This window comes from Oreochromis aureus, linkage group 11, assembly GCF_013358895.1.
Source record: "Oreochromis aureus strain Israel breed Guangdong linkage group 11, ZZ_aureus, whole genome shotgun sequence".
Taxonomy (NCBI): domain Eukaryota; kingdom Metazoa; phylum Chordata; class Actinopteri; order Cichliformes; family Cichlidae; genus Oreochromis; species Oreochromis aureus.
Window position 1 is genome coordinate 15,011,804 of NC_052952.1, and position 21,061 is coordinate 15,032,864.

The 21,061-nt window shown below is 44.8% G+C and overlaps 1 protein-coding gene across 2 annotated transcripts in view; it reads left to right on the forward strand.

The window, feature by feature from the left end:
* The window catches only part of zfpm2a (zinc finger protein, FOG family member 2a), a 120,670-nt gene that overhangs the window by 11,303 nt on the left and 88,306 nt on the right, over nucleotides 1-21,061 (forward strand). For both annotated transcript variants that reach the window (XM_031740259.2, XM_039619798.1), the window contains one exon: nucleotides 20,346-20,504. In XM_031740259.2, coding sequence (XP_031596119.1) covers nucleotides 20,346-20,504 — 159 coding nt within the window. The remainder of the gene's footprint in view (nucleotides 1-20,345; nucleotides 20,505-21,061) is intronic.

The following is a 21,061-nucleotide window of genomic DNA, read 5'->3' on the forward strand; positions in this document are numbered from 1 at the left end:
CTAAACAGGATGGCTCTCTAATCTAGACCGCTGTTCGTTTCATGTAAAACATCTCATTTTGTGGCTTAGGCTGGTGGCTGTCTTATCGTTACATAATTCGCTGCCCTCTCCGCGATTCTTCTTTGTGGCAATTTATTTAAATTCCCCCATGTTTATATATTTCCTGTCTCTTTTCATTCCGAATGATTGCCTTTCATAAGCTCAAAGGCTCATCTTCAAGACATTTGGTAACTTTACAGATATGAATTCACAGTAGGAAGAAAGAACGGGTGGGGTGGGGGGGCTATTTTGATGGAGAGCAGAAGACGAGGGAGGAGTGTTAGTGCATGTCCGTCTCTGTCTCGAGGCCTGAATCCAGAGGTTGAACTAACTCTGATCTTCAGTACAGATATAGCGCTCTTAACCGTGCACACCTCAGCAGGTACAGTGTTTGAGAGACCATGGCGGAATACGTGTGTGCTGTTCTGCTCCGGCACTAAGGCCCCTCAGTCCTGCATGTGGCTCCGCTCCTGTGGTTGCTTTGGTCTTTGTCCGCCACCTATCAGCATATCAGCAGTGTCTCTGAAGCCCAGTTGTATAATGCACCATTTATGGCTTTGTGGAGGGAGATGGCGGTCGGGCGGCGGAATAGCTCCAGGCCTTCCCTTCAGTGAGTGGATTAACGGCGGCCTGCTTTAGCGCACTCTACCGCGGTGTGAAATCGGCCCCGCTTCGGCGCCGCCGCCGAGGCTCTCTCTCTCTCTCTCTCTCTCTCTCTCACTCTCTCTTTTCTCCCTCTCTGTTTCCTCACCTCCATGCAAAGCCTCTCCCAGCCATCTGTGAAATGTGGAAACTCTGTGTCTAAGTTGAGTTCAGATCCCATCCCCTCCGTCAAGCTGAGGCCAGGAAGCAAATGGGCAGGCAGTCGGCGGAGGGGGTTTTGCGGGTGGGTGGGTGGGTTTGGTGGGGATGAGTAGGAGGAGGAGGCTGGTGGTGGTGGTGGTGCTGGGGGGGATCAGCTCACTGATGTCGTGCCGCGTGTGCAGGAACCCTGCCTGTTCTCCGCGGGCGAGTTGGAGGAGGGTCCAGGCCTGGGTGCCGGCCGAGAGATCTCTGGTTCCTGCTTGCAGGTCCAAATCCCCCCTCTGTGTGTGTCTGTGTGGAGGCGAGGCGGTGGCACAGCTCCCCTGAGCCCCTGCCCAGTCCTTTGAAGATAAGATGGTGATACAGAGTCCCTTTCGGTACGTCGCTAACCGATGGTCTTTGTGCGACACACATGCCTCTCTCCGTCGGAGCCTGCAGCTAAAACACCTATGGTCTTTACTGAAACGAATTGGCCGCATGGCCTTGGGTCAAATTAGATTATGAATGGCTGACAGAATCCTAGATCATATGTTTAGGATATTCCATTTTTTTTCACCATTTTCATGCTGATAAGGTACAGTTCTGCTGTGGCTGATATTGTATTTCTATTTGATTTCCCTCCACTGAGAAGAATCACTTTCAGAATTCTCCCCATACTCTCTGCCGCTGACTTAATTTTTTTTTTTTTTCAGTTTTCCATGGCAACTAGTTGTCATCTTAACTCTGCTGATTTCTCTACTATCTGGTGCTGTATTGCTCTTGATCATGACAGTTTTTTAAACATGCTTCTCCTCTGCATTTATAACCACATTTTGTGGCACTCACAGGCCAATTCTCCCACTTCTGGCTCTCAGCACCAGCTTTTCACAAGAGCGCCCATCATAATCAGGCTTTTGAATTATGAACTCAATATTCCCTTTACTCCTTTTTTTCCTCTATCCTGTGACTTTGGGGTTCAGATCTGTGCATAATGTCTTATGATTGCATGGCATTATGGTGGTTTTGGAAAGCCGAGCAGAGGTCCAGCCACGCATCATCTTTCCATAGACAATGTGGATCTCTGTGTTTCTCTGAGCTCATCAGGGATGGGGCGTTGATTGCTTTTTGATACCCCTCCAATGTGGATGAGGTCCTGCATACATCAGCTAATTAGAATGTACTTACAGTGTGTGTGTTTTTTGTGTGGCAGACCCCCACAATTGTCATCAGATCCTCAGCCCAAGTGCTCTAACCACACTCGATGAAGCCTTTATCAAATTCAAAAGAAAAGCTATACAGTGCAGGGCTGGGGCTTGGGCATGTGGGGGTGAGGGTTGTGTGCGCGCGCGCATGTGTGTGTTTGTGTCTGTGGGTTTTCATGTCAGGGAAAAACAAAACAGTAAAAATGAAAAGAGACTGCACAATGACAGGAGTTATTGCAGTAAATTCGACTTTAAAAGCCTCTTTATATACAGCAAGTACAAGGAAAATCTAATGACAGCTGCTGCGTGTAAGCTATAAAAAGATGAGTATGTAAGAGAAGAAACCTCCCTCCTACTGTTCCAGCCCAAGTCGAACATACTGGAGTTAACTTCATCTCACTGTAGTTATTGATGGCCGCTTTGCTAGAAGCCCTAAATGGATGGCACAGCAGTAGGAGGGAAGTTGCAGCAGCTAATTAGGCTGCACAAATTAGTGAGTGGTATCATTCTGTGCACCTTGATGATATTAGAGTTTTTACAGTGAGGGACCGGGGGAAAGTTTTGCCGTCGCCTCACTGGCTTTTTGGGTTGCAGGTTTTTTTTTTGCAAGACCGTATTAGTCAGGCGCCAACAACACCTAGTTTACCCCCTCTCTCTGCCTCACACACTCACAGACTCTCCAGCTAGTCTCACCAAATGCTTTAGCCCATGCTATGATCTGAAGGTGCTGGGGCGTCGCTATATATTTCATAAAGGCATTCTATTACACCCCCATGGCTCGTGGGGAATTGTACACTGTGGTCTAGTCCCCAGGCAGCTGAGAATAAAGTGTAGGACGTGGCACTGGAACAGAAATCTAACTGCTGTTTCTTCAGGTAATCTTGACTTGGATCTTAATTCCAATAAAGTGTTATTTTTTTTCACAGCATAAGCCAGATCCAAGCAAGAACACTCCACTCGGTATTTCTTGCGGTTACACTTTATTGAATATCATTTCAGATAAGAGGTGTAATCCTTTGGGGCGAAGTGATGTATATTGACCAGCTCAATGATAGCGATACAGTGCATGTCTCCGATGTAAAAGTGGTAAATAACGATTTGTGTCATCGGCTCAATCATATGTGGAGGAATATTGAAAACTCTCCTTATTTTTGTCAGTTTCCAACTTTGCCTGAATATTTCAAGAAATGTAGAAAGCTATGGTGGGATCTGCACTCTTGCAGAGATTTGCTCAGTTATGTTGTCTGCTGACAAGGTGGTAGAAGAATTCACGTTTTACACAAATCCATTAAAAAGCTAGTTTTCAGAAACTTTTCTGTTCAGTTCAATTTAACTCAATATATAGCACAAAATCACAACAGCAGTCGCTTCATATTGTAATGCAAAGCGCCTACAGTAATACAGAGAAAACCCCAACATACAGACGACCCCTTATGAGGAAGCACTTGGTGACAGTGGGAAGAATAAACATCCAGCAGAACCAGGCTCAGGGAGGGACGGCCGTCTGACACGACCAGAAAACATCACTTCATCAGAACTGCCTGGGTGTATTTTGACTTTACAGCATAAACAAACTGGATTCAGCTATAAGTCGATTATCACCTTTTCCCCCTCCTATTAGGCCCTACATTGTTTACACACCGGTGGTGAAACAGCTTTAGACAACATAACTGCAGAAATCTTCCTTGTCAAATGAAAATGGGTCTAATTTTGCAGATTTTTTTCAGACATCCTTAGAAAGTAACTTAAAAATATGCTTAATTCCACAATGGAGGAAGATACAGTGTATACAGCCTTGCATTGAAATGTAATCAGGAATAATAAAGCTGCTATTAGAAGTCAAACTCGAACAGAAAGTGGGGATTTTAAAAATCATCACACTGTGGTCTTATATCACCCCAAGCAGTACCACGTGAGCTGGACGTTGTGCTCATCAGCGCAAACATATTGGGATGGCACAGTTTCTTTAACAGTGTGTTGCTGTGCTTATCAAGTAACTGGAGGTTTAAGTGTGATGCTATAGAGAGGAAGGCTGGCATGCTAATAATAGCCACTGCAGTCTGAGTAAAGGTTAGCTGTGTTCCACCACAGGAGATATTTGTTTTGGTACGAATTTTCAGAATTTTTATTTAATCATGTAACCTGTTAAATTTAGTCATTTCAATGCAAAGAAGTGACTTTATTTATGTTTGTAGAGAGCTGCTGTTACAATAATTATTAGCTTTGGCTGCCAGCCGCCAACATCAGGAGAAGCCCATTGTCTTGCTGCGAAGTGTGCTGGAGTTCAAGCAGTGAGCCAGGTCACTCGGGTCAATACCACACTGCTACAGTCTCACCTCTCAGAGTGACTGGGTTTCTTCCATCAGCAGAGAGCAGCCCTCGTTGCTCCCACACGGTTCATTTCATCAGGGTCTCTTTTATCTTGACTGCCCAGGCCCGTGACCCCTGAGCACTGATAGTCCAATAACAGTGCAAGAGAGCATCACCGGGGCATTGTGGAGACTCAAACAGAACTTAACTGGGTTAAGTTTTCTCTCCCATTAAATTTAGTGTGTGTTGTGTTTGCATGTGCGTGTGTGTGCGTGTGTGCGTGCTGGTGCATTGATTTGCTGACCTGCATGTGTCTCTTGAACTGTCTGAGAAAAGTTCAGTTTGAAAACTTCAAACAGAGTTTACTGGAAGGGAACATGAATGGTGACAGATTTAGCATGAAATATGTATCATGAATGAAATGCAAATTTATATTTGAAGCTTTTTAAGGAAAAAAAAACATATAGAATATGCCAAAAGCTGCGGTGGAGCTAACACATCTAATTCTAAAACAGAAGAAAGAAAGGGCCGGCCGTTAACGCTCAGAACTGTTCAATTTCATGAGCCCGCAGAGAGGACTGTGTTTACTTTTCTTCGCACAGAAGAAGAGAAATGAATGCTCCGGGTTGCCTGCAAAGACAAACATGAAAGGAATCACCAAGAGTTCTTTAGGCCCTTTCTCTTGTGTTGTGTGTAATGCAGCTTCTTTACTGCCTAGGTAGTCTCTGCCATCTGACTGCCGTTTGAAGTCAGCAGAAGTCGACAATATTTGCTTTTCAGCAATTCTCGCCCACTGTGTCTCTCTGTTGCTTTTGAAAGTGTGACCAGTGTGGAGTCTCTATCAGTTCACTTCTTGGAAGAAATGGCTCAAATTGGGCGTTTGGTTCGCTGGTGGATTGATGATGAGGTCCTTGCATATGAAGGGCTCATTGTTGTGCTGGGGGAGAATGTGATGGACAGCTACAGGTGATGGTGGTGGAGCAGGGGGAGGAGGAGGAGGAGACGGGCAGTGAAAGGGGTGGGGGGGAGTTGGATGGTGCAGGGAAGCCAGACTGGGCTATTAGGGAGTGGCAGATAGCCTCAGCTCAGACCTGCTGGGGTGTGATCTCACCAAAGAAACCAGAATGGGCCAATCTCTGTCATAACTCTCAACCACCAAAGAAAAGAAAGTTAGAGAGACTGAGCAGAGGGTTTGACAGATAGAGAAAAGAGGAAAGTCCAGACAGCGCCAGGAATGCAAACATGTTTGTGTTAAGAAGTCTTTTTAACAAAGTAAGTAAGCGCTCCCCCCTTTTTTTAACCCTGGGCACAGGATCCATCCATGCATCCACCGTCTTCTGCTTATCCAGCTCAGGGTCCTCCTTTTTCCGATTTGATGAAGGAGGAAGAACATGTAACAAATAAAACATCTGACCAATCGTTTATTGACAGCTTTTAATAGTCAATCACTATGGAAGCACCAGCATCTGGTGCTCAATCTATGCTTCTTCTCCTGTGCTTCCCCTTAATCAAGCTCCCTCTATGCTCTGCCAATAAGCCGCAGAATTTAGAGGAGCAGTTCATTTCCAGTACACTGTACATACTGTTTTCCTGCTTGAGAAATTACATCCTTTGTGGATTTGAAGCACAGAGTGCTATTTCTAATGGCATTATCCAGCGGTTGCGTGTATGAAAGCCACTCCTTCTCTCCAGTGGAGGTGATGTGTGGGTGGGTTAGAGGGTGAGTCTGCGAGGCTGCTGAGACCCCCGGCGTTATCAGCACCAGATGCAGGTTGACTTCAGACTTTCAATGGAAGGTAAAGAGAGAGAGGAGGGAAATTAATGAGAGCCATAAAACTAGCAGGATAAATAATTAGCCAACTGGTCCTGAGATCCATCCCTTCATTTGCAGCTGCAAATAAATACCCACATGCAAAGTTTTTTGTGTGTGTGTGAGAGAACTGTAGCCTGATGCTGTTAGCTGTGTTTATATGCATGTTTGCTTTTTTAAGATCCAGATGTTGTCGACTTTTCTGCGTCCTCCCGCCTTCATTTGTCACATGTGTCTGAGTGACAGGGTTCCTTCTGCCATGCCACCGATAATTGGCTTGGACCAGTGGTTCCTCTAAATGTGTGAGGCACAGACAAACAAGCAAAAAAAAGGTCTATTCAGCTGTCATGGCATACTTCATAAATCATCTGGATGAGAGAGTGTCATATTCATGTCCACTTTTTTTCTTGGGCTAATCAGAAGGACATAATGTTGCTTGTTTACTCAGGCCTGATGTTCCCTAGTTGAGCTTCTAAAAAAAAAAGAAGGAAGAGAGTGGGCTGTGAAACACTTTGCTTTGTGCAGATACTCAAAGCACATTTATGTCTAACAAGTGATGTCATCTGACTGAACTGATTGCTCCTTTGCTGTGTCCTCGTCAGGATCAAAGCTCATTTTTGCTGCATTAGAGGACACTTTGTGCCAGTGCGCTGTGTGCCGATCAGCAGTGTTTACATGCAGTTCACTCCCCGAGGATTTCGTATTATTGTTGTCACACTGTATGGAGCGCAGCCACTTGCATTGTTCTAATACACCAGCGGTAGATTTGAAAAGAGCTGAGCAATCACTGAAAGACTTACATTATCCTGCGGTCTTTGATCGCTTTTCCGTTTGTCTGTGCTAAGTAATCTTCCCCTCTAATCTCATTCACAGATATAAATAAACAAGTAATGCTCTAAATGAGAGAGAGCACACGAGTGAGCATCCAGAGGATTATGGTAATTTGTGGATAAACAGGGGTGTTTTTTTTTTTTTAAAGTGACTTTTCTTTATTAGAAAAGTTGCTTCTTTAAAGAAATAATCTGTTTTCAGCCCCGTAAACCCAGATAAATCAATCAGTAAATTGTATTCTGCACGATGAAGCGATGATGTTTTCATTTACTTCTCAATAAGGTTTGCCTTTGTGAACGTCGAATTCCCCTGGGAATTATTTAGATGATGTCGATTTCCGAGCGTTTGCTCGCCACTGATTTAAAGTTCTACTGTAAATAAAAGCACTAAACAGCAAATACCTTCCAAATCAACGTGACCATATTGCAGATTGATTTTCGGACTTTGCTCTTTTTTTTTCTTCTAATCTCTTCCAACTTGACATTTGGAAAGTCAGAAATCAATTATGTCTCCTTCCCAAATGAAAGGCGGAAAAAAAACTAGTATATGACTTTAAAGTCAGCCTAGCTCGCCTTTGACACGGTGCATTACAAAGGGAAAGGAAAATCACACTGCATACCTGATCCATAAAAAAAAGCCTTTGAAATGGATTGCTGGGTGGGATCCAGTCTGGCACAAGTCATGGCATTGATGGCACAGCCCCTGGGCGCGCGGATACTTGGCCCGGACAAGACGGTTGCTGGGACCATATCAGTGGGCACTGGCCCATCCTCTGGGAGCTCCTAAGCCATGCCGTCTGAAGAAGAACTGATGGGGTTGGCAGCACATATGGGCATGCTACGGGGTTTATTTCAGTCAAAAACAGCCCGATGTTATCGCCTTCAGTCACCAGCGGTATCACCGAAGCTTACAGAAACGATGGGGCATCGCAAGAAATTAAAGAAAACCCATCCTGCTGGGGATTAACTCGAAAATATAAACTTTTTCCCTTTGTTCCACCCGCACTGCTTTTAAATCTTAGGTGCTCAAATCTAATTGTGTGCCGCCATTTCCGCCCTACACGTTGTGTTCAGGTGACAATTTGTTCCAGCTAATTGGAAATGTTGCGTGGGCCCTGCCTGCGCCGAGCATCAGCCTATCATGAATGACACTGATGTGATAAACATGGATTCCACTGGCTGCCGCTGCTTTTCAAGCCAAGACAGGAAGTTGACAGCTGCAACAGTTTTCAGAAATAGTTAGTTGATAACCATCCACGGGGTAATGAAACTTCCACCTTTGATGAGAAGTTGAAACGAGACTGTTTCACTGTTGGCTTGGCAGAACATTAGACATGGCTGCGAGGCAGGCAGAGGCCGACGAGGGATCGAGCCGTTTTAATAGGGCTCATCCAGAGGTGACGAGAGCACTGCATGCACTGAACTGGAGGTGTGAGCTGGGGCTGCCAGTACATATCTTTTGTCTTTCATTATCTTTATTTCCTTATTATTTTAAATGGCCGGTGTGTCTGTGTGTGTGTGTGTGTGTTTTTTTTCCTCTCCACTAGAAGCTTTTTTGATATCCATTTAGATTGGGGCTTCATTAAAAAACCTCAGACAATGGAGTGACTTCTAATTAAGAAGCGCCGCATCTGGCCCCTGGCACCCTATCCCGTTGTTCCATCTATTTTGCTGGGGAGAATTCATTTGTTTCTTAATTAAGAAAAACACCAATAGCGTGAAAAATCTGCTTATGGTACCTGAATCCTAATTAGTTAAATAGTGAGGGGAAGGGGAAAACACATTCCAGTAGCCCTAGAAATGAACTCAGAGCTGATAAAAATGAACTAACTAGCCTTGCATAAATCGAAGCTGGGGAGAAAGTGTACCATCATTATGGCTAAGACAATATGCAAACTATCTTCAAAGAAATCAAATTGCCGGAATGTTTTCATTTGCATGTATTAACCATTAACATAATGAGGAGAAGTGACATTGGACCCGGATTGTGTGTCTGTTCGGATTGATAACTCTGCTGCATCTGCAAATAGTCTCCTCTGCAAAATTATGCTAGCAGTCAAATCAGTGCTGAACTGTGGAGGGAGAGGGAGAGTGATGGAGAGAGAGGGAGACACACACGGATGGAGAGGGGAGAGAGACAGAAAGAGAGCAAGAGAGAGAGGAGAGTGGAGGCTTTTGCTTTTTTCGTTTTATCAGGGAGCTCAGTGCAAACCTGCTGCAGTGTTGAATCGGAGCCATCATCCTCTGACAGCTATCCTTAAACAGGAAGGTGCCGCGAGTCATTGTCTCTAAGGCTCTGCGGAAAGCTGCTCTGTGTGTGTTTGTGTGTGTGGGGAAGGTATGGGTTGGGGGGTGGGGGCACAGAGGATGTGCCCATGTGGCTGCTAGCTAGAGACAGACCTCGAGTGGGCACACTTCACACTCCTCACCCCCACCTCCTCCCCCTACCCCAAAACCGTCTCATACATATCGGACACATGCACGCACACGCCTGCACGCGGGGCTCGTGCGTACACGTGTCACCCCCACCAACACCACCACGGCTATTTCCAAAACACACACACACACACATCTGAGTGCTTCCAGGATACCAAAGGCTCACTTATCTGTTCCGCAAAGACTTACCATGTCCCACATTGGTGAGTTGTGCGGGCATCCGGCCAAAACCACTGTGCCCCCCCCTCCAACCTCCCCACTGCAGGCGTCATGCAAAACACTGAACTTGTCTTCAATATTCAAAATAATTTTTCCAACATGCTATTTCCCAGGATCAGCCTCTTAGGTCAAATTATTCAATTAAGTGTCTGTTTATTACTGATACCAAAGCTGGGTGGCGGTTCTACTTATCACCTTTTTTGCAGATTGGTGTTCTCGCAGAATACCACCATAAAGATTGCTTTGGCTGTAATTAAAATGGCACAGAGACAAATTTGGCGCAGGGCTAAAGACATGGGGAAATGAAGGAGGTAAGAGGGTGGGGAGGGGGTGGAATTGCAGGGGCTACGTTCTGTCATCCGGTTGGGAAAAAGTTGAGGATGTGCAAAGTAGCGAAATTGCCGTCGAGGGCACTACAGTATGCCACAAAGGAGCAGGTAGGAGAGAAGAAACGGAGCCTTGCGGTGGCGTTGTTGTCACCGCCGCGCGATTGCGTGGAGGGAGCGGTCAGGGAACGAGGCTGCTCTTCAGAGGGTCTGACTGAAGCGAGCAAACAGGAGTCGGCGGTTGGTTTGTATGGCAGAGCTGATGCTGTTCAGACGTCCTAAACGCCAGCCGGGCTCGCATCCATCCACGGGCCTGTGTGTTTGATGAGCTATTGGCAGGCTGTGGGGACACGTGTTCCCGTGCCTCGTGGCAAACATACCTTTCACCATCTTTGACTCCACCAGCCTGTGTGACTTCTCGGGGAAAAAAAATATGAAAGAAATCAAAGCGCCAATAAGCTGAGGGGTGTTAAGCCAGAGAGGAAGGGTGGGGGGGGGGGAGAAAAAGAAAAGAAAGACCTGAGCGACTTTGGATTTTGACAGAATCTTCATGTGCTCTCTGACAAAAATTTGCATTGTTATCGCAGATAACTGGCGATGTTTTTACTTGGTTGTACATTTTTGTGAAATATGTAAAACGTAAACCGAGCCTCTAACGATTCCCTTAATGACGCGGATCTCGCTTTTCTCCCCCGAATCGCGTCTTAGCGGGCTTCTCAGTGCAGAATGTCTGATATCTGAATATTAAAAGGGAGTTTCAAGCTCATCTGCAAATGTGATTTGCACATATCACACTTCTGCAGTCGTCAAGCTGCTTCATCGCCAAGCTTCTGAGCAAAGAAGGCTGGGGAGGGGAGGGAAGAGGGGGGGAAAAAAGAAAAAGAAAGATGCACATATGGGTTGCTATTGATGTATTCCATTTCTGACCTAATTTAAATCCCTGCCAACAAGCTCATATGCATACTGTACATTTGCTAAATTACAGAGTGTAAACCTTGCCTTCTCACGGAGACAGGTGTAAACATCGATGTTGTCATAATGCACCGGCAGTAAATATGATAATCACGCAATGCTGCAATAGAGCACAAAATAATTTGGACATCATTTTGATGCCTGATGGGCCCAGGGGAATGGCCTCCAGAACGAAAGGTGGCCCATTGACATGCTATACACGCCAAGATATAATTATGGCTGCCTGTCTTTGTTCCTCCCAAGCTTCCTCTCAGAGCACTCGTAATTTGCTTGTGATATTTTGCTATTCTTTACGATTGAGTTATTCTCCGTGGACTCGAGTATTACACGGGTGTAAATGAAGATGCAAAGAACTTGCTCTCCTGCCAAATTCCAAAGTTAGGAAAGTCTAAGTTTAATATCGAGGCAGCCAAGCTGATGCCGATGGGAGGGAGTCATTTTGCAAAAGCCCGATTTGAAATTTTATTTAGGGGAGGGGGGGATCCTGACACGTGACGATTTTTTTTGGGTGCCTGCCCCAAGTGTCATCTCTGGCTATCTGTGTGGGACTTTGCTGATAATAAGGGGCAACGCTCGAATATCTTTAGGGTATGCAGTGTGTCGAGCTGCGGTTTGTTGTCATGATAATCCCCTCATTTGTAATGTTGGGATCAGCAGGTTACGCCTCTCCACTTGCCTGCCATGTCAAGGCTCGGGACTGGCGAGGTGGATTGTCATTTCTGAAGCAATATTTTGACAGCGCCTTCACTTTGCTCGTACGCTGCGGCTCAAAGGTCAGAGCTGTGCCACTTCCATTTACTGTGTGTGAACACAATCCCTGAGGAGTGGAGCGCTCCACTTCTCCCTCTCTCTCTCAGTCTGACAAACACACACTCGCACGTAGTCGTTCTTTCTGCCTCTCACCATTTAACTCACTTGTTTTAGGAGATAGATGTCAGGGCTAGGCCCACACAGGGGTTTATAGTGGGTCTGAAGCTCCCAAATTGAAGGGCAATTACAACTTATAAACCTTTATAATAGAGTAAATGGAAAAAGGCAGCTCTGTTCAGTTTACCTCACTGTGATGCCTGATTTCCCTTACTGCCATCTCTCCAATTAGAGTTTTGTAAAGACAGCCACCGCTCCCTCAGTCAGCGCTGGTCTTGCCTGCCTCATATCACACACGCTGCTGTGTTCTTCTTTTTTTTGTAAGAAACATAGTGTGGTGTGATTGTTGCAAGTGCACAATGTCTCAATGGTGTAGCTGTCATCCATTTTCCTGTGTGCTCAGTGCCACTTCGCAGACACAGAGGCAGGTTATGTCAACCAAATAAGGCACTTGTCAGTAATACAAAAAGACATTGTTGCTGGTCCATTGTTACCTGCTCTGCCAGCTATCATATAGAAAGTGATGGAGTGACGGTGTTTTGGAGTGCGGTGGCGGCTCCAGAGCCCTCGGGGGTATTATGGGTGTAAATCTCCCTCGCACAGTTCTGCTCCAGGCCAAGGAGAGCATCATCATTAGCCGGAGCAGATGGAGGGGCTTCGGCGCTGTTTTCCTCCCTCTTTGCTGTCGGACTGTATGCTGGAATCCCCCCCGGTTTGATACAATGCAGCGAGCGCATGAGGAGCAACAGCCGAGCCCAGACAATGAATGATGAAATCCACATGAAATCAGATGAAAGCTACAGTACACGCGCACATACACACATATGTACCCCAGGAGATTGATTTATCATTTATTTGTGAAGCGATGATAGCAGAGGTTTGGTTAAGTGCCGTTTCTGTGCACATGTTTGCGCACTTTTATGTCGGTGGCAGGGAGGAAACATGGAAGATGGGGCTCTGATAGTGATGCTAGTGATCTAGATCAGAGAAGGAATGTAACTGTTTTGAAAAATGAAAACATTCAATATTTTTACAGTTGGAAGATGTGCAGACTTTATATTATAGTAAATAAAAATGTTTCGGATTGCGCTTTGTACATGGGAAACTTTTTGTCGAGGCTTTTTTCTCACAATTTTCTGGTATTCTTTTGGATATAAAAGGCTGTTCATGTCTTGATTCCTCTGATGGTAATATGGGAAACTTTTGCATCACTATAAATCTGGAAATTGGCCATTTTTACACTGGGGCTGGACGGTGGCTAGCGCCTGATAATTCACTAGAACCCAATATCAGCCCGATACAGTGTAAGAGTTTACGCCTGATTCCAAGGAAGCTAATCAGTGCAATCATTTATCAATGAGGAGTATTTATCTCCGGCAACCTAGCTCCTCATTGATGCAGTAGTATTTCACAGTGTGCTAGAGGCCTGCTATCCAGGGAGCACAAAGTATGTGTGCGTGTCTTTGTGTGTGCGTGCGTCCTGTCTGAAGCACTGGCAGAATCCTAATCTTCCAGCAAGAAGCTTCACATGGCCAGATCAAGAATTAGGAGGGAGGCAGAGTGGGGGAGGAAGGGGAAGAGGAGAAGGAGGAGGAGGGGGAGAAAAAGCCCAGCTCGGTCTGTGTTTTAAAGGACAGTGCTTTGAATGTCATTTGACAATTTCCTTTTAATTAGAACTAATTTACAGAAAGATGCCCACCAGCTAATCTTTACAGGATAATTAACTTCTATTTTCTTTACTTTTAATTAAAAAGTGGAAAAGATTTAGCTGATCCATAAAGAATTGTTCTTTTGAAATGTTCATCAGACTTCACACTTCTTTTGGCATTGGTAATATTTAGATCCTATCTGCTGCTCACAGCCTCCACTGAGTTATTGGAATGATTTTCTACCCCCCTTATCCGAGGTATTAAGAAGTGGAACTATCAATAGTAGAAATAGGAACCAGAGGCAAATTAGAATTGAATTAATGAAGAATTTATTGCAAAAGAACCCCCCCCCCCCCTCCCCCATGCTTCATAGCACTGGAATGAAATTGACATCTTAGATATATCCATTTCATAGAAATTCCTTGATGAGAAAATATTGTTTTATCTACACTTTTTTGATACCGTAATCATTTTTCTTTTTCTGAAGGCGCCCCATTAAATTCTTTGAAACGATGCTCGAATGAAAGCTAATTGTTGCGGAGGCAGTTTTAGCATTTTAAAATATCGCTACAGTATTTTAGCCCCCACGGGCTTGCAGGCCACTGAATGTGATGAATATGATGCTTTCCACGTCAAACGAAGGCATCTTATTAAGCACTTAACAGACAGTCAAGTGCCCGGTGCCTCTGCAGAATGAAAACTCCCCGAGTCTCATCAGAGCTGCTCGACAAAAGTCTTTTTCTCGCCACTGTTAGCACCTTCCAACAGACTTTACTTAGTGGAGATAAAGTGAGCCAATATGAGGTGAGCGTGCTGTAGACAGAGCCTCCACTCGTCTGCAGACGAGCCAATGGCTGAAGATGGATGCCCCCACTTAACCATGATAGCTCCCTGGAGGAGCCTCACTCAATGGCTTCATTAAAAGTGAACGTTCTAGTGAAAAGCTCGCTTATAAACCAGTAATTAAGACCACACATATTTTACCTGCTTTGTTTCAGCTGTCACATGCAGTGTACAGGCACATGGTTAACTTTTATTTCCTTATGAGTAACAGAATGACACTAATAAATCACTCAGCCAGAGAGGGAAGCAAGTGTGTAACAGGAAGGACTTAAATCCAGCACACTGGCCACTTTAACAGCATTTTAATCCCTTCGTTGCACCTACAAAGCAAATGTTACCCTGCAAAAAGAGGCATTAACTAAGCCCATATTACTTGGAAGACAAGCTCAGTGACTTTTATGGACCAAACGTTGTACCAGTGTCCACTTGGACATGTGCGCGTCCCTCTGTAAGCTCTAGAGAGGCAAGTAAAGTCAGTAGAGTGAAGCAGGACCCAGCTAACTCCACAGAGAAACTGGCTGGCATCTGCTGAAGCCCTCGGGCACGCTCAGAGGTGCCTCCAGCATTTTAATGGCATAGTCAAATGCCAGCATGTTTTCATGCCATTCCAATTCAAATTCATTGGATAAAGAAGTAAGAGCGTGTTATTCCCCTTCAACGGTCCAGACAGAAACACTGGGCGCAACAACACAGAACTTAGAAACTCCGCAAACATGCCGGGGATCCAAAGCTGTGTCTGATTGGAATAAGATACTTGACTGGAATTATGTTAACAGTATTTGAGAAAAAAAAAGAAAAAAAATACACACACACCCCTTCTTTTTTATTTTTATTATTATTTATTAGAATTTTTATATGTGGATTTCACAGGATGTCATGAGAAATCTGTGGACGGTGCTACTTTCCTAGCCTGCGGGTGTGCCTCAGTGTTGCTGCACGAAGCTTAAATGTACAGTAATGTAAACTCGGTGGGCCATCTAAACACATGATGTCATCAGATCACATTTAGATGCCTTGTCATCTTGAGCTGCAGCCTCGCAGACGAGTGTCTGTGCTCTTCCTCTGTGCGTGTGTCATACGAGGATGTGAATACATTCACCCCCCTCCACCCCCACTCTACAACAAACCCAGCCTCTCTCCCTCCCCTTTTCACCACACAATATCCTTTTTTTTTGTTGTTTTTTTTTTTGGTGCTGCGTTTTCAAGCAGTTTGTTGACTGTTGATTGTAAGTGCCCGAATTTAGGAAGGCAGCCATTTCTAATCACGAGAATTACACTGCTTAGCAACCGGAAAATCAAGTTAAACAATAGCATTGCTTATTCTTGGTCACAGACTGCGGCTCTGAGAACACATCAGTCTCCACTGAAGCTGTTCCACGCTCCTCCCAGCACACACACACACACGCATTTACACACAAGCAGCCATTCACAGACAATATGCAAATGCTAATTTACTTTTTGACTTGTGTTACAGCATTAGCTCCACATTTAGTTTGATCACAGAGTGTACAACTTGGAGAAAAAAAAGGAAGCGTTTTTTTTTGTGTGTAACATTTATGCAGTACAAAAAAAAAGATGCTTGAAATGAAAAATTCCTTTGAGGGTTCCTGTAGCATATGAAGCTATTAAGAGCTGCGTAAATGGTATCTATTTCATTACAGTGATCAAGGATTAAATTAGTGGCTTGAGCCCTGTAACATATACACTAAGTCTCCTCCAAGGCTGAGGGAGCCCTCTGCTTCCCAAAGGTCATTAGAGCTGAGGAGAGAGGATGGCCCCCAGTCTCCCCTTGCCTCTCTCCACTACCTCCTCCTCCTTCCCTTTCTCTTTTCTCTCTCTCAACCTTCCCGACCTATCCTTCAAGATGAGACAGTCGTGTTTTTATGTTTTCTCACACGGTTGTCGTTTCCTTTTTCTCCAGCTGTGGAGGGTTAGGATCACAGAAATCTAAACCTGCTTGGCAAAGTGTATTCCTGTATTTCCTCCCACGCAAAAGTTTGCATGTGTGTGTGCGTGTTCACCCGGAAGTGAGGAAGGCCCAGTATCAGTTTTGGCACAAAGGGCCAGTCACGAGGAGCAGCAGAGCTGGCAGAGGTTGAGCTGTGTGGCCCTGTTGGATTTTAGGGCTGCATTATGCATTCATGTTTAGTCTCAGGTGCAACGTTTTATCCCCAGGCCAGCTTGGACACATTTTCAATGGACCTTTTGGATGAAAAACTGTATAGGTGGGAGCAAAAATGATTTCCATGCTTATAGAGATCTGCTGCTTTGTTCTGTCAGATTCAATTACCTCACCTCTAATTAGGGAGCTATAGAGGAGGCTGGGTTTGTGATCCACACATCACACTGTGGAGCCTGCTGATAATGTGAGGTATCGCTATCACAGCCCGGCCACAAGCTCCCCACATTGCGGATGCTTGAAAAAGCATGCCATGAAATTAGCAGTCACTCATACAGTTTTGCACATACACACATATTTCTTCAGAGCTCCTCTTTTTCTTCGTCTTCCTTTTTTTTAAGTGTGAGCTTTGGAACAAGGTTGGCACATGTGTGTGTCTGTGTGTGTGTGTTTTCTTTCCTATTTTCTGTTTTAGTCCACTGAGGCACAGACTTGAGTACAGAGTATATTTTCCTGAAAGATATGCTCATTCCACCACCTCAGTCCGTACTCCTCTGTTCCCCTCTTCCTCTGTGACTCATTAATCCTCTGTCCATCATATGGTCTCAGAGTATCACCCCATTTTATAGACTCAGTGGGGGCATTACCATATCCCTCTTCGGAGCTCCACTCCGCATGGCCGATCCCTATCAGACAGAGGCCACGCCATGAACAAAAGAGCCACTGTGATCAAGCCTGCATTCAGCTACCAATGTCTCTATTAGCATTGGCTGCTCCTGCTGCATGACTGTTTGAACAGAGCTGAGATTTCTTTCTGTCTCTCTCCGTGCACGGCAGAGGAAGAGTCTTGATGAATGCGGATGATACAGTCGAGGCTGGAGGGTGTGCATGTGTCAGGGCCGATGTGGAGGGTGCAGGGATACCTGGACACTGACCCTGATTGAGAGGAAGTTGAGACAGAGTGCAGCCTCCTGAAAGATCCTGTTAAAAGTGAGCAGATAGCAGCGTTTGTGCTACGATTATCTCGCGATCCAAGCCTTTTGTCTGCAAACTTGAAAGTGTGCTCTGAAAGGCTGCCACACTTCAGGTTACAGATAATTAGCGCAGGGCTTCAGCTGCTAATTATTTTAACGATCATTTTTAATGATAAACTAATTAACTGTTGAGTCGAGTGGTTCTCAACCTGTTAGGAAGCCTTCCTGTAACCCGTCGCCACGTGTTAAATATTTACAGATGAATAAACCTGTGACTTTGTATCTTTAAACGACATGTTTTGTCTCAAATGTGCAACTTAAAATGATATAAAACAGAGAAAGGAAGAAAACGGGCACATGTGAGAGAGCGAATCTGTTAGCTTTGGCTTTTTTTGTGTGACATTTTCTGATTGATCACTCTTTAAAATGAAGCTGCCTCGCTAATTAGGTCAACCGCTAGATGATTTTGTCTTTGGGTAAAGATCCCGTGTTACTATAAAGTTAACATGCATCTCTAGCAGGCTTAGATCAGCCGTAATGAGCGCACCACTTAAAGCCGGCTGTGTTGTTTTTCTGCGGCAAAGTGAAGCGCAGACACTTTCTCCGCGGTGTCATTGGCCATCTGAACTCCAGAGGAGGCTCGATAAGAGGGCGAAGCAGCCGACATTCCTCTGGCCCAGTTCGTCAGCAGAGCCTATAGAAATGCACCAACAAGCGTGGGTCACACAGCGAATGTGACAGGATTTTAAACAGTACACAACTAAATATAGCAGGAACGCCACTATCAGAAAATGAGTTAGGAGTGTGCTGCTGGTCGTTTAGAAAGTCATTATTCTTATCATTGCTGTCTCTGAAATAATTTCAGGTCTCTCCATGCAATGAATACTGTATAATAAACTAAACATGTGACAATGCAAGCAAACTTTGGTCAATCTGCGCGGTCCCAAAAGAAGTAGCCATCGGACCCCCTTTAATGTCTCAGGCTGGGTGTAATATTTCATTTTTCCATATTCAGCAAGGCCTCCAGTATCTCTATCAGTTTGAAAATGCTCCATTTAGTTACTATCTGTTGGAGTGGGGAAGTGAGATGCCCTTATTCTGAGTCTATTAAACCTCAATTCTATCTCATCTTATCTACCTAATCTTTGTGTTTTATTGACCATGAAGTTTATCTTTAATCTCCCTTTACCCTTATTATCACACAACACTGTAGGTCTATTTTCCGCGGTGCAATGGCGCTGCTGTATTTGCCAGCAACAGAGGAAGAATCGTTTAGTTGTACACACAGTTCTTATTCAGCTGTGTAATGGAATGTGTACACACTGTGTGTATAGAAATGTATTTCCCCACTTTCTTTCACACTGTCTTCAATTGCCTTGGCAGGAGCTTTTACCGCCAGTCATACAATCTCCCCTTGATACGGCGATATTTATCTCTCAGTATCATCTTAAGTGATGGTAGACTCATCGAGTCACTTCACGCCTCACTTCACTCCTCAGCGAATCAGCAGAAGGCATCAGATAAGATCATAAAACTGTATCCTAATTTAAAAGCGGCACTCTGCCTCTGCAGTGTCTATTAGAGATCCGCGTGCTAATTCTTTTCATGTCCGGGGCTCCTGCAGATGTTGGCTTCTACAAAGGAGTAATTTATAAGACTAATGAAAAGAGCAAGCAGTTTGTGGACATCAGGGGGGTCTTTTATGAGACTCGTCGCAAGAAGAAAGAGAAACAGGAGAGGCACACCAGCCCCACTTTCTGAAGTGAAATTATTGCTTTATTAAAGCTGAGGGGGCTCGCTCCCGCTACAATAGAACAAACAGACTGAAAGGTGTGGAGAGGATGTAAGTGCGCTCTGTTTGAGCTCTAGGTTGATGCACGAGAGGCAGAAACAGAGACAGCATCCTCATCTAGCTGGCAGTGACAGCAGCACTTTTGACATGATTGTTCACTTTAAACACGACTCGAGAAGGAGCAAGGAGTGTTTTTTGTTTTTTTTCATGGGGCTTATGCAGGTTTTTCTCAGAGTGCATCATCTCAAATATTAAACTAAACTTAAACCAGAAGGGCTCCCCCAGTCTTTTTCGCTTTTGGTATGTCATGCGGGGACTTTGCGGGCATGTTTTGGCAGAAAAAGGAGAGAGGTGTGCGATGCGCATTATCTTAATAACATTCAAATGCTGGGTGAGATGTTTTCAGAACTAATACAATTCAGGTGGCAGTACAGTAATTCCATCAACACCCTTGATTGAAGCAAAATGGTAATATGCAAATACCAAAAGAGATGTACAGCTACAAGCAAAAAAAAACTCTGAAATCATTTAGATTTAAAGAAATAATATTGCACAGAGGGGGGAAAAAAATTAATCACACGGAAAAGTGTCTCCTTTAAGATTGCACTGGTGTATTACCCGGAGGCATGGAATGTAAATGGAAAATCAACATTGTACCCTGTGATAAGGCTAACAAATTAATAAAAGTATTTTCTTTCCTCCTCCCATGCTGATGCCTGTGTGAAAAGTCTGGAAAGGAACTTTTTTTTCTTGCCCCCCTTCTCTCCTTCCCTCTCTCCATCTGTGTGAGGTTTTGTTTTGCAGGTAGCGGGATTAACATCAGCGCTCACCTTGGCTGCATGTCAGCTTGTTTTTTTGGAAAAAAAAAGTCTCAAAGGGATTTTTTTCAATAGGAATAATGGAAACACTGATGTGAAGCACGGTGGTAAAATAATAGTGTTTATTGGGGTGGCTTTATCTTTAGCCTGTACGAATCTCTGAACATGTATATGTACGACGCATAGACCACGCAGTGTTGCGCAGTGCTTTGAATTTGTATTATTGCAACACCGGAAACAAGGAGAGACAAGATTTTGATTCTTGAAAGCCTGAAGGATGTGATGAAATTGCTGAATATCTCCCTTGTGTGTCTGTGTGTGTGTCTCTGTGTACATATGTGTGCCTGTTCCCTCAGGTCCTCTGGAGGATGGCCTGGAGGAAGAGGAGGAGGAGTGCGTCTCCGAGGAGAATGAGCTCCTGGCCAAAGATGAGTTTTCGGTGGAGGAGAACTTCACCGCCGAGTTTGAGACTGAGAACATGAGCTGCGAAGACATGGAGTACTTCTGCAACAAAGGTGAGCGTCCCGCACTCGGCCAAAACCGAAACTTCACAGGCGGGCTTCCTCATGCAGCGTTCAGCCATCTTTTCTTTTTTTAAACGCCTAATATGGGACAATATGCTGTGCCCGCCCCGGTGCCTAGCATCAAAAAGTAAGTTAAACTCCTGCCAATTGTGTCTAATAAAATTCCTCAACATGTTCAAATCAAACCTGGCAGAACTTGTGTCCGTCTGAGAATTTCTCCCGCATCACTGCCTGGAGTTGAGACTATCCATTTTTGATATTTGATCCCCAGCAATCCACCCAAGAGCAGTGGTTTGATCTGAGATGGAGATGGCACCAGCAACACTGGCTCTCCCTCTGTGATAGTGCTGTGAAGGTGTGCTACGGTGCACCAATGCACTGGAGAGCGCTTCCCTTTGAGCCGGCGCTAAAGCTCTGTGAACACTCAGCAGCACCTGCTACTGCTCGGAGGTCCAGCACTATAAAGCGCCTCAGCGTCGCCAAATGCGCCCGAGTCCTCTTTGAACTCCAATTCAATTAGACTGCTTCTTTGTGTGTTTGTTTCATTT